Genomic DNA, 13,518 nt, shown 5'->3' on the forward strand with positions numbered 1-13,518 from the left:
CCTACTATACTCCATTTATTTTAACATTTGAAACTAAACGGTAAAATTTGCACACGTTTTTAAATGATACAACGAGACTATTTAAAAATGTGTTAACTAATGTAATAAAAACATAATAAATACCTCTAATAAATGTACATGTAGGCATTTTTAATCCATTTGTGTTCGAAATACCGAGAAACGTGTGTTACAATTTGACCGTTAATTCAAACCTTAAATTAAACGGAGTATACATTCGCGCAGAGGTTCGACTGTCAGTACATGAATCATTGCAGTATGGTTCATGTACTGACTAAGTAGTAGTAATTCTGGAAGGTCTAAAGCATTCAAAACGATTCATCGAAAATGTCAGCACAAGCTGGACTAAAAAACTCTGGACACTCAGTAGGAAACAAACTCCGACATATCGTCGGGGCATTTACAGGTAATTTCGATACAAAACACATACTAGCAAAGATGGGACTACAGGACAATGAAGTTTGTAGAATATGTGGCGAGGAAGACGAAACAATGGAACACATTATGTGTGAATATGACACCCTCGCCAGATTAAGAATGAGACTCTTTGGCAACGGATACCCTGCACAAGGAGACATTAAGGCACCAAAGAGTATATAATCACTACGTTTTAAGAGTCGGAACTCTCATACAAAAACAATACCACGATTGTAGTATGAATTCAGTGTCTTTTTGGTGCCAATATCAAGAAACGAACTGCACAGACTAAACAGGGCCGAAAAAGTCACATTGACAAGTAGTGTTGTTAGGAACAGTCGATATTATCGATATTGTAACAGCATAGTGTTGTGCTTTTTTATCGATATATTGTAAAAAACGGCACGTAGTGGTGCGCTTTTTATTAATTAAATGATCGAATTAAAGAAAAAAAAAGTTGTTTTTCTTAATAATAATTTATTTTCATGTCATGGATCTGTTTTTCTTTACATAGGTAAATACAGTTTCACGTTACACAAGTATTGTATTGTAGTATTGTATTGTCCGTTTTGCACTGCACAGCACTTGTGGAAGGCTGTGCATGTAAATATTCCACACTGGGCAACTCCAAAGCTGAACCTGAAACAAAGTTAAATTTAGCCAGTAGCTTACACTAACTAATGCAAGATAAAATAAAATTGGTATGCACAATCCAATTTTTGTCATATTGCAGGTCAATGACCTATGTTTACCTAGACAACTTTCTTGCAATTTCTTGCCTTATTGTCAAATATGTCTTTACTTGTCAAATGAATGAAATGAAATGTAAGGTGAACTTGAAGTTGAAATACATAATTTTGTATACCTCTGATAAACAATCTACTTGCCATGCCAAATGTAATAAAATTAGTTCTGTAGTTTTTTACCCGATTCTGGTGAAGCCCAAAAGGAGGATTGTATTTTGACCTGTATGTATGCATATCCATTTCTATCTCCTCTAACTACTAAGCAGCTCAACCTATTTTTAACCCCTAACGCAAAAAGAGGAGTGTTATTACATGAAGTGTACCATAAACACAGACAATACAGAAAAATGTTCAAGTGCGAGTTGGACTCGTACATGAAGGTTGAAAGGTTCGGATTAGCCCGAAACATGTCGAGCTAAACTCGATTTAAGACGTGAGTTATCCGGGTCATTATATTTAATATGAAAGGTTCCGTAAACAGTTCAATAAAGTTTTTTCTGAAAATTCTTCTAATATAAGTTTTTTTTTGCTGACTGTACTATATGCCCCTGGTTACCAAAGTACTCGTCAAGACGACAAACGAGTCCAAACTCGATGCAGTTGTGTTGTTTATCACAGTGTTCCTATGGTCACCCGCTAGCTTTATCATCAGATCAACTCTAAAATTCTAAATTATGCTATAAGGTATAGATTTTTATCAGTGATAGCTTACCTGTTGTATTGTCAGTTTTACACTGCGCACCACTTGTAGAAGGCTGTGCATGTAAATATTCCACACTGGGCAACTCCAAAGCTGAACCTGAAACAAAGTTTAATTTAGCCAGAAGCTTCCACTAACTTATACAGGTGAAATATAATTAGTGTGTATAGCCAATTTTTCTGTCTATTACTAATGCTCTGACCGGCAACTATACTATACACTCAAAATACCTAGCATTATTATTGATGACGAAGCAAATTAATTTATAACATATATTGTATGTAAAAAAAATATGTGCATGTGTATTGATGGTATTTATTAGGGTTATGGTTTATGGGGGCGACTGAAAAACCACGCCTGTCAGCCAAGGGACTTTGTTCTGCAAGGTGCAGGCATAAGCTGAGTCGCTTTCCCTTTTGATAGTTTGATTGTACTTATTATTTGTTATGTACCTATGTAGAATTTGTAAACAAACTATTAAATCAATATCTTTTATTATTTTATTATTATTATTATAAGATGCAGTAAGTCAAGTTGCAATAGAGATAAATTGAAAATAAAATAAAGTGTTTACCTTGGCTGTTCTTGCCATCTTTAGGGGAAACCCTTCAAGAATTTCTTCAGAAAGAGGTGGCATGGGAAGTCCCAATTTTGGTATGGCTTTCTTCTTCAGCCGGGTTTTCGATTTTGTGAAATCTCGTTGCCAACTACTTTCACCCACTGCTTACAACTGAAATAAAATTTAATTGTCGTGATACTATATAATACGAATTGACGTCGGCCAGCCAAATATAACCTCAACACCTATTATAAGATTTATCAGTAACTTTACTTACACATGTTCACTTAGAGGAAATCTAGCAAAGAACATTTTGTTTTCACAATGTTTTTCTTGAATACCACAAATTTCGCATCTCCTTATGTTGAATGGTTTCTTAGTAAAGGACAGCCGTGAAAATTACGGTAAAAACTAGAGTCCTGTCTCGAATAAATGCACTTTAGTGAAATAAAAGTTAATGCGGAGGAGAAATAATCTCAAACTCAACGCTATTAACAAAACAAACACCAAAATACACGAAAATACAAACACAAAATCTCGCGAAGGCGTCCGTTCCCACGCAGCAGATGAAGGTTTGTGGGTTGCCATATAAAATTGAAAAATAGAACTAAATTTTTTCATTTACTTAAATAAAAAAGGATATCCAGTCAGAATTATTTTTATATTGTATTATTTATCTTAGTAATATTTTTTTCCGCTTATTTTTTTTTTCACAGCTTAAAATGTGAAGAATTGCAAATATTATAATTTAAGTGAAATCTTCTAAACACAGATCATTTCATAAATATGGCAACCAATAAGTTATTTTGGAGAGGTTGGTACAAAAAAGACACTAGCTCCATACATTAGATTTTTTGTATGGAGTTTCAACCCACTGAAGGCACTACCGCTACGTCAAATCATCCAATTTATGGACGAGGTGATAAAGGCAATGCAATAGAGTAAGTGCGAAGGAGGGGTAATTACATAAAAGATCCCTATGGGTCGAAGTGTATCCGCAAGGACCCCTGACAAGATAAGGCGTAGCGTCACTAACACTAGATTTAAGCTTTATATACCTACTAACACTATGATACTATGTTGGTTGAAATAAATATTATTATTATTATCTGTGGTGTGGGGTATCGTTGGATAGGTCTTTTAAAACCATTAGGGGGTTGCTATTTTTCGATTAGGTGCATTGTTTGCGAAATATTCAAATTTAAAGTGCAAATTTTCATTAAAATCGAGCGTCCCCCTTCCCCCCCTCTAAAATCTAAACCGGTGGGTGGAAAAATTGAGAAAAATCAGGATGATAGTAAGTATATCTACTTTGATATATCAAACTTTCAAGGAAAACTATAACGGCTAAGTTTGCTTGAGAATTATTAGAACTTTATGACTAAATAAAATAGCAGCCTATGGTATAAAATATACCTAAACTTGGAAGATTCCGTATAAAATACGAAATCCTTAGAAAATGTTACTTAATTTTTTCGTAATGGCTACAGAACCCTATTTTGGGCGTGTCCGACACGCTCTTGGCCGGTTTTTTATTTAAATTAAAACGGGTTTTTTGTTGGTTGGTGCAAAGAGAATAATTATAAGTTATAACCACTACGTTTTAGGTTGGTGTTTGACTTTTGCAGTGTCCCCACCTTATGGTATTTTACCCTAAATTCAGGGTATTTTTTAGGGTAAAAAATTATTTAAGGTACTTTTTAGGATAAAAGTTTTCGAATGAAATGTACGATTTCAAGAAAAAAAATACTGCAGATGAAATAGAAGCCAAGACTATTATGGGTGCATCACAAGAATGTTTCCATACGGTCTAGTAGTTTAGCTGTTATTTTATAAATAAATATTTTAGGGTAAAAAAATATATTATTCTGCTTATTCAAGGTTTCACGTAGCGTTAGGGTAAAAGAAATAACTGAGGCGGCAACACTGGACTTTTGAGTGTGTAGTTGTAGTGGTGTCTGGTGTGTCAGAGTCAGCAGGCCTACTACGAAACTCAAAACTCGAAGTTCGTATCGTACCGTCTCTCTCGCTCTCTTACTAAATAGTATAAGTGTCAGAGGGACCGCACGACACGAATTTCGAGTTTCGTAGTAGCCCTGCAGAGTCAGACGGACAGATTGACAGATCAACAAAGTTTAGATTTTGAAGTTTTTTGCGTCGAGCAAATTATCCATTATATTATTACACAGTAATCTGTAAATAAAAGTGTAATCAGTGTCAGCCATGTTAGGAAACGTGGAAATACGCAATTTAAAAGAGGGCACCTTGTACAATTTGGCTCAAATCCTAGACACCAACGATGACTGGAAACGATTCATGTCTCTGATACCTAAGGACCTGCAAAATGAAAACTCTGTTCCAAAATATAACAACGAGCACATAGAGTAAGTAACTAACTTGTTTTGACTAATGAGGGTTTCAAATTATGTCGAAAGATCACCTTTCTACTATTTTAACTTCCTATCCTACAAAGATGTTCTCATCGTGAGGTGCCGCCTATAAATTAACTAATTTTACTGCCGGTTTATATTGCAGCTTAATCGAAAATCATTCAAAAAGGACTGGAGAAAAATGTGCCAAGATTTTATTTGACGAATGGGGAACGTCAGGACGAGTCAGGCCGACCCTAACTACCCTAAAGCAAATAGCTATTAAAGCTGAAATGTTGAGAGTATCCGATGAAATTGCCAGAATTTTAGGAGGTAACTACTGCTTTACTTATAATGTGGCCAGATGGTCAGACAGTAATAATATTATGTGAGCATAAACTGAGACTTGTTTCACTATAGCATACATAATTTTGGCTTTAGCCAGTATAAATTATAATACTTTTAATACAGCCATTTTTAATTTGCCTATTAATTTGCAGAAGACCCACCACCGCGGCCACAAACTGGGCCAGGGGCTCCAGTCAACACTAACATTTCTTTAATGTTAAATGATTCAAGCTCCGAACTAACATCTGGTGAGAAATCCAGAAATAATCAAACAACAGCTCAAATGCAATCTGATAATAACACATCCAACAATAAACTCCAGGCACAGACCACAGCTCAAATGATGTCAGCGTCTGACATGATTAAGTTCTCCCAAACGGTTGAGTCCGTTATTAATTCAACCCGGCAAATGCAAACAGATAATAGGAATGAAAGTAACAACACATTTCAGGGTTGTGCAACAAGAGAGATGAAGTCAGCATCTGATTTGATAAAATTCTCTGAAAACAATATAGACATACAAACATCTGCATCTAGTGAGGAACCCAATTTGCCAGCTTGGAGTCAAATGATGGTCAGTCCTCACACACTTAACACCAAAGCCTATGCTAAAAGTGAAGGAAATACTACTGATAATTCTGACCATACAACACAATACCCACCTGAAGTTGATTCAACTTGCATCACAGAATACCAACAATCATTACCAAATATTGAATTATTTCAAAGCAATATTCAAACACACACAACTCATCAAAGTGAGCTGAACTTAAGCAGTGGAATAGACAAGTCAATACTGCAAGATACTAATTTAATTCACTTCAATTATGTAGAACTGAAGGCCATAACAAATAATTTTTCTGAAACTGTACTCAATGGTCCATATGGGCTGTGTGGAAAAATAGGGCAAGGAGGTTTTGGTGAAGTATATGTGGGATCTCATCCAAAATATGGACCTCTGGCCATCAAGAAGACACACCAACATGTTGTAATAGTTCACAAACCTGAAGTAGCAGTTAAACTATTCAATTCAGAAGTGAAGTATCTTTCACAGTTCAGACATGAAAACATTGTTCCAATAATTGGGTTCTCCAAGGATGGACCAGCACTCTGTATTGTTTGTGATTATGTTGATGGAGGTTCCCTGGAGGAAAAGATTGCAGAGAGAGTACTAAGTGAAAAACAGAGGATAAATATTATGCAAGGTGCTGCTGAGGGGTTGCGCTACTTGCACAGCTATGAACTTAACAATAAACTCTCTTTTAGCACATCATCTTCAGATTCAGGCACACAAAGTGTTTCAAAAACTAACTTTGTGCATCGTGATGTGAAAAGTTCAAATATTTTGCTTACGAAAGACTTAGTGCCTAAGGTAAGCCAAAAAACATTACTTCGATACTTATTTAATTATCTTGTTGATCACTTTACATTTCCTTACTTGTTAGTACTAAATTCAGCTCCATCCAGACCCCTCATGAAAGAGAAAAAAGAATAAACAACAGTATTTTTTATAATTTATATCAATAACACAGTGGCCTTGCCATATGACCTCTTTAATTAAATAACAATAATATTGTTTTTTTCATGCTTTTGTTTCAGTTATGTGACTTCGGCTTAGCAAAGCAATATGACACTACATTCATTACGTCAGCGCCAATGGGAACCTCTGCATACATGGCTCCTGAAGGGCTTTATGGCACTATCACTCAGAAAATTGATATTTATAGTTATGGCATAGTTCTGTTGGAACTTTTGACAGGGTTAAAATGCTTATTTCAGTTGGAAAATGGTGACAAATTCCAGATAAAACATTACATTGACGAGGCAATAAAGAGGGGTGGTAAGAGTATAACTGACTTTCTTGACACATCAGCAGGGGTCTGGACGAAGGCTGATGACATTTATAAATTAGCGGAGAAATGCTTGGAAGCTGACCGGCAGGAGAGACCTGCAGTTGAAGAAATTTGTGAAACATTAAGGAGTATAAATAATAAGTGAAATTAAGTTTGATACTTTTTTTATTTGTTAAAGATAATATTTACAAGTCTTAATTAATATAATTGATTTACTAAAGTTGCACTTGATTTTTACTTCACTAAATTAAACGCCTGGGCTTCCCTTCTTGTTGCATCAAGTCTTCTCAGAAATTCCTCACTGGTTAATTGTTCCCTTGACTCCAAACTGCGAAGTATTTTCTTCTGATCATCCTTGGCTGATATACAAATGAGAGTTTCCAGTATTTCCTGCAGTTTAATGGATAGTTTCTCGTTGTTGATGTTAATGTACATCACTTTCAGGAGCAGAGATAGTACATTTTGATCAGAAGGAAACTTCAAATTCCAAACACACCAGCAGTGTTTTATCCATTCTTCAAAGCACTGAAAAAATGTTTATCAATTAGATTAATTAGGTCTATTTTTTTATTATTATTTATGCAGTTGAAATATGTAATAAAGTTGGATGGGACTAGTCAAGTCCAATCTCACTCAACAGGGCTAAGAAAATTAGAATATAGAAATAAATCTTACTAATATTAAAAAACGCAAGTTTTTGGTAAATGCAAATGGATGTATATACATCGTGGCGCACAGTTTGGGAACCCCTGGTCTAGTACCTTTTTGATAATAATAACTTAGCCCTGTTCATTATTACAGTTACTAGGTAGGATACACTACTTGTGCTATGCAAATTGACAATCCTGAGATTGATCCAAGTATGGACAGGATTTTATTGTATGTCATATAATTAATGTTCATAATGTAGGTAAACTTCGGGGCAATCGCGGCACACCTGAAAATATACGCGGGACACCGGTTGAAAATTCTGCTCTTAGGCCGCCATGCTGTATACCCATTATACCCCAGGGCACCGCGTGGGACTGCTTTTACCCGGGCAACTTAGGCAATCTTTTCTCCCTAGCTGCAAAGGCGCCGTGACAAAATACTAACCCTATAATTGCGCCGTAAACTGAAAAAGTTTGGGAATCCCTGTACTAGACCAAACACATGGGCATTGGTGACATCAGTTTTGGAAAGAGGAAGTATGTTAGCAAGGGTGACTGTCCTCGACCGCCCCAGGGCTGCGTGCGATGCAACAGGTAGTCGCCATTGCTCTACACTGCCACTGAATGCCATTTGTATCTGGAAGAATAATATGATAATGAACCTACCTCCAGTAAAGACATGAGCAGCATTTCAGCAACAGCCACATTAGCACAAGTGTCCAGATTATCACACATCACAGTGTTGAACATTTTCTTTCTCTTGACACAGTTCACTCCATGGATTTCTATTAATTTCTTGCTGAACTTGAAATTGTTGGCCTTTCTGAGCAAATTAGATTCTGAGTGCAACTGGTCTAAAGTGTGTACAAATAAATCCCCAGATTTAATAGTCTGAAAATAAAAACAAAATGGCAAAGCTTTTAGATATGTCTGAGTTTTTGAAAAAAATGTTTTTACAGTGTATTTTTTTTCATTATCATCTCATAAAATGTTATTAAAAAAATGTTCCTCAGTCAACTTTTAATAAAGATTTATCCTTACGTTTTAGAAATATTTGTGGTATGGTAATGATGTTTGACATGAGTAATCAAAACCCTCAATTTCACCCATGAAACTGGTTTATTCATACTAATAAGTCTTTATTTCAACATACCTTGACCTGGGCGGGAAGAAGTCTTATAAGCTCCATAAGACATGCCTGGGACAGTTTGTTTACATCAACATATTGAACAGTCAGTGAATTCTTCAAAGATGCATAAACAACTTCATAGTAATTCCCATTATGAAAACCATTAGATGACTGAAATTAGATAAAAAAGGCATGCACCTAATTATTCAAGCAAATTTATTTACTAACTTCTTTTATTAATAAAAATTTAAGTGACCCCTAAAGCAAGCCATTAATCAGAGCAGTGGTTCTTAACCAGTGGTCCACAGACCACTAGTGGTCCCTGGACACACCCAAAGGGTCCGCGAAGCCATCGAAAAAAAAAACTACTCTGTTTTATTAATTTTCGGTCAGACTATACCAAAGGGCACCACACAATTTTTTTTATTGCTTAAAACGCGTTTAAACAGGAATCAAATAACCTAACCATAAAAAAACATTTTTAATACAAGCTTTTTTGCTGACTGTACTTTTTGTTGACTGTACTTACATTGTAACCCAAATTACATTTACATACCAAATTTCAAGTTGATGCTATTAGCCGTTGAAGAGTTCCGTCCTGCGGAGACGATCCTGGCTGGACTACCAGGATGTCACTACTAGATTATTGTATAATCACGTGATTTACATAAGCATGCCAAATTTCAAGTCAATCCGACTACTGGAAGTTGGTCGAATTATACTTGCAAGATTTGACGACAGACAGACAGACGGACAATGGGACAGGTGAAACTAAATAAAAGCTTCGCTTTCAGAAGAAGCCACGCGAATTTACAGATTCATTGAGCGGGCCTTTGCATCCAGGGACGTGGTGTCAGTGCAAGGGAGAGTGTAATATCTGTCTGTAGTGTGGTGTATATATCTGAGGCTCCCTATGAGGCTGACATAGTCACATTTGGTGTGCTAAAGCCTCGTTAAAATATCAGAAGGAAAAAAAAATAAAAGCTTGTAAAAAGACAGCCATATTTAAAAAAAAAAGCGAAAAAAAAATATTTTTTGGAGAAAATTTTCAAGCAAAATTACCATGGAGCCAGGACAAAATTTGAAACAATTTTTTTTTATGTAAGTATAAGCCCTATTTTAAATGACTGTTATAATTTTATTAGTTTGTTGAAGGGAGCATCTTTTAATAGGGGTACTTTTCTGTGTGACCCACTACAGATGAGATAGATGTAGAAGAAAAAAAATGAGCATTCAACTTATATTTTGATCAAACAATAGCTAAGATTAAGGCTTAATTCGGTTCTGGTCACAATTCATACTAACCACTCCTCGCTTCGCTCCTCGTACCTAAGTTTCGAACTTTGGGTCCCTACATATAAATATACATATGTTAGCATGACTTCATTTTGACAAAAAAAAAAACAAAGTCCCCGGCTCCTTGCAAAAAAATCAAAACAGGTCCTTTTATCTCGGCCATTTTTGATTACAGAGAAAAGTTGTTTGAGTAAAATATGCTTATTTTACACAAGGTATTCTATTCAATAACATCATTTAAAATATGTGTCATTATGACTTCATTATGGTAAAAAAAAAACAATTTGTCTGTGCCCCCTTTGCTACAGTCCAACCCTGAAAGGTTAAGAACTATTGAGTTAGAGAATAATATGTAACATTTCTACAGTAGTTTAATTCTTACTATACTTTGCAGGACAGCTGCACAAATTTTTAGGCCTTTGGTCTTGTGTGCTGTGACATAATCATCGATGAGTAGCAGCGATGCTGGCAAAGTTTTTTGTGGATTCACTGTTATGTAGTAGTCCTGAAAGTAAATATTGTAATTTTTATTACTTGTAATAAGTTTTTATGAAGTCACCAATGATTTCATTATTATTATTATTATTATTTTTTCTATTTTTTTTGAGGCTTATGTGCACCTGTGACTATGCCAGCCTCATTAAAAGACTCGATGTCCACATTCATCAAACACTCCTAATGCAATGTCCAGATTATCTGGCTGCAAAGGAGTGCTTGATGAACCTGTAAATTCGTACTACATCTTCCGATACCGGACAACTCAAAATAATATTCACTGCACCATTGAACAGGTCCAAATCACTCCTCACTCATATCCTTAGTCAATACACACTCCACCAAAAAATGCATTAAGTCCTCAATCTTATTACAATCCGTGCACATGGGGGATTGAACTACTTTCATCATATTTAAAAAATTATTCAATGGAACATGTCCTGACCGCACTCGAAACACCCACACAAGTAAATCCCTGGGGAGGCTGGCACAATCGAACCAGGGCACCCTGAAAATTTTGTTCTGTATTGTGTTGTACCAGATAAAAATGATTTCATAAAAAAAGTAGGAAAAGACTAGGTGAATATTGCTACAAAGTGGAAAAAAACAGAGGAGGCTTTTATCCTTGAGGACCAGTAATGTGGATAACAAAACTATAATGATAAAATTAGAAAATAAGTTAGTGGTGGTAGCAGTCAAAAGCATGTCAATTTAACTTCTGTAAAAAATTGTTAGTAAGAAAAATACCATGCAGTCAAAATGCTCTTAGTTGTAACATACTTTGATATTCTGCACAAGTTTACAATACACTTCTATAGTAGCTGGATACATCTTGAAATTGTCCGGTGTCAGTTTCCTGTGTATATTCTCCATACATGCGTCAAATACTTCCTGAGGGTCGTAGAAACTTTCTTTTTTCAACAAGTCGTCAAATGTGACCTCACATAAAACATCCATAAGGCGGTTTAATTTCTTTGGGAACTGCTGCGGGATATCTGCATTCCACGGGACATCTATTCGTAACTCTTCATACAAAATTAATAAAGAGGATAAAACACCAGGTGCTAACGCTGGGTTTTGACTCAGGTCTAAATCGCCGAAAAGATCAAGCACTACTGGAAATTCTTCAGTTAACTTTTCTTTCCGAATTAAATATTCCTTGTGAGTTTTAGATTCCTCACAATTTCTTTCAAGTTTTGGTAGTAAACATTTTTCTATGCTATGCATTAGCTTGGCAACAGAGGCATCCATTTCCTCTTGTTCAAATTTAAAATAAACTAACAAAAAATTAATGTTGGGTTGGATATAGAATTGCCAAATTGACAATGTCAATGTCATGGTTTTTTTTTTGTCACGAAAAATATAAGGGGAAATTAATCATCCAGCCATTTTCATCTCGAATGGCATTGATAGCTTCACAGAGTACATTGAATATATAGAAAGGTAGCTTCAGCGAAAAATAACACTTTTTTTTTAATACTCTACGAAGCCACAAGTATAATTTTGGACCAGAAAATATTAAAGAACTTAAGGACTCGTTAAATCTTATATTATTATAGGCATAAAATTTTTTGTATGCGAAAAATTGAGTGTGATAGGAACGCAACTATCATTCCCCAGATGACGTTCGATCGACTTCACTCACTTGTCACTTTGCGAAATATAAAAAACTAGAAACATTTAGGTTAGCTTGGAGTTACATAATTTTCAACGACATTCCCCGATTAGTAAACATTTCTTATTTATTAAATACTTTTTAAATGTTTGTTTAGCAAGCACAATGTTAAAGTACGTATGTGATAACATTTTTCTAAGAAACTTTTAAATTATTGATCAATATATTTTGACATTTTGTTATTAGGTTTGGCGTAAAGTCTGCTATCCTCGGCTCTGCAGTTTATTACACTATCGAGAAGGGAGTGTGGAAGGACAGCGCCACCACTGCCGCACTGTACGAAGATCTTGAGAAAGGAGCTTCACCGTATGTTGGCGAGCTCAAGAAACAAATACCCTATGAGGTAAATTAACTAGTCCATATTTAGAAGGCTACAAGATTAAGTTGGACAGTTAATCCATTCTTTTAAATTGCAATTTCATTGATCATAAACATTTAATTTTTCAGCTACCTCCACTGCCATCTAATGATAGAGTTTCATATCTATTTAAGTACTATTGGAACAGTGGAGTTAAGGCAACATTCAGGTTCCTCGTAGATCTCCCAACACATGTCAGTGATTTAACTAACAAGACAATCGACTTGGTCTCCTCCACACTAGAGTCTGTTGAGCCCACAAGCACAAGTCAAACAGAAGAGAAAACAAAATGAAATGCATTATGTAGGAAATGGTACAGTGATAAATACTATTTATTAAAAATGTAAAACAGTTAACTAGAGTTTTTCTGTTCAGAACCGTCCTACTTACCCATCTATTAAATCAAATTATTGTAGTAGGCAAGGGTGGATCCAGGATTGTTTTCTGGGAGGGGCACAAGGAGTAGGGGTTAATTTATTTATATATTTTAACAATTCAGATAATTTGATTTGCTTCTAAGCGTAAACGAAAAAAGCACTTTTCGTTTGCTGCTTCTAAGTACTGTAATTTAAGCTTTTACAGACATCCATGGTCACATTGTTGAAAAGAAGAGGAGACAAAGGGATCTCCTTGAGCTAACCCTATGTTTGCATGTCTTTCTGTAGGTTTGTTTCATCACCATTCCTAGTAAGGAGCTGAGGCGTTTGGTTTGGTTTAAGTACTAGCCTAGTAACAAGTTATTCAAAAAACACTATGGACATTTATAATTATTATTAGAAAATAAGAACGAAGCAACCCCCTGGGACAAACTGTTTGGGAAGCCCTGCACTCTGCACTAGAATATTTGTTTTACCAAATCCAAAATGGACCAGTTTAATTATCCGGTCCAGTAAATAAACATTTCC

At 35.4% G+C, this 13,518-nt stretch overlaps 3 protein-coding genes across 3 annotated transcripts; 2 read left to right on the top strand and 1 right to left on the bottom strand.

The window, feature by feature from the left end:
* The first annotated feature begins 4,533 nt into the window (after positions 1-4,533).
* LOC141427323 (uncharacterized) lies at positions 4,534-7,234 on the top strand. The gene is made up of 4 exons (XM_074086655.1): positions 4,534-4,824; positions 4,976-5,142; positions 5,310-6,529; positions 6,757-7,234. The coding sequence occupies exons 1-4, from the start codon at positions 4,664-4,666 to the stop codon at positions 7,153-7,155; spliced, it is 1,947 nt and encodes a 648-aa protein (XP_073942756.1). The 5' UTR covers positions 4,534-4,663; the 3' UTR covers positions 7,156-7,234.
* Positions 7,158-11,915, bottom strand: LOC141427324 (TELO2-interacting protein 2-like). Its single transcript, XM_074086656.1, has 5 exons — positions 11,361-11,915; positions 10,468-10,590; positions 8,814-8,960; positions 8,327-8,551; positions 7,158-7,535 (listed from the first exon to the last, which is right to left on the bottom strand). The coding sequence occupies exons 1-5, from the start codon at positions 11,829-11,831 to the stop codon at positions 7,245-7,247; spliced, it is 1,257 nt and encodes a 418-aa protein (XP_073942757.1). The 5' UTR covers positions 11,832-11,915; the 3' UTR covers positions 7,158-7,244.
* Positions 11,916-12,205: 290 nt separating this feature from the next.
* LOC141427325 (MICOS complex subunit MIC13 homolog QIL1-like) lies at positions 12,206-12,969 on the top strand. Its single transcript, XM_074086658.1, has 3 exons — positions 12,206-12,368; positions 12,442-12,598; positions 12,703-12,969. The coding sequence occupies exons 1-3, from the start codon at positions 12,361-12,363 to the stop codon at positions 12,904-12,906; spliced, it is 369 nt and encodes a 122-aa protein (XP_073942759.1). The 5' UTR covers positions 12,206-12,360; the 3' UTR covers positions 12,907-12,969.
* The last annotated feature ends 549 nt before the right edge of the window (positions 12,970-13,518 follow it).

This window comes from Choristoneura fumiferana, chromosome 4, assembly GCF_025370935.1.
Source record: "Choristoneura fumiferana chromosome 4, NRCan_CFum_1, whole genome shotgun sequence".
In the NCBI taxonomy this organism is placed as follows: Eukaryota; Metazoa; Arthropoda; class Insecta; order Lepidoptera; family Tortricidae; genus Choristoneura; species Choristoneura fumiferana.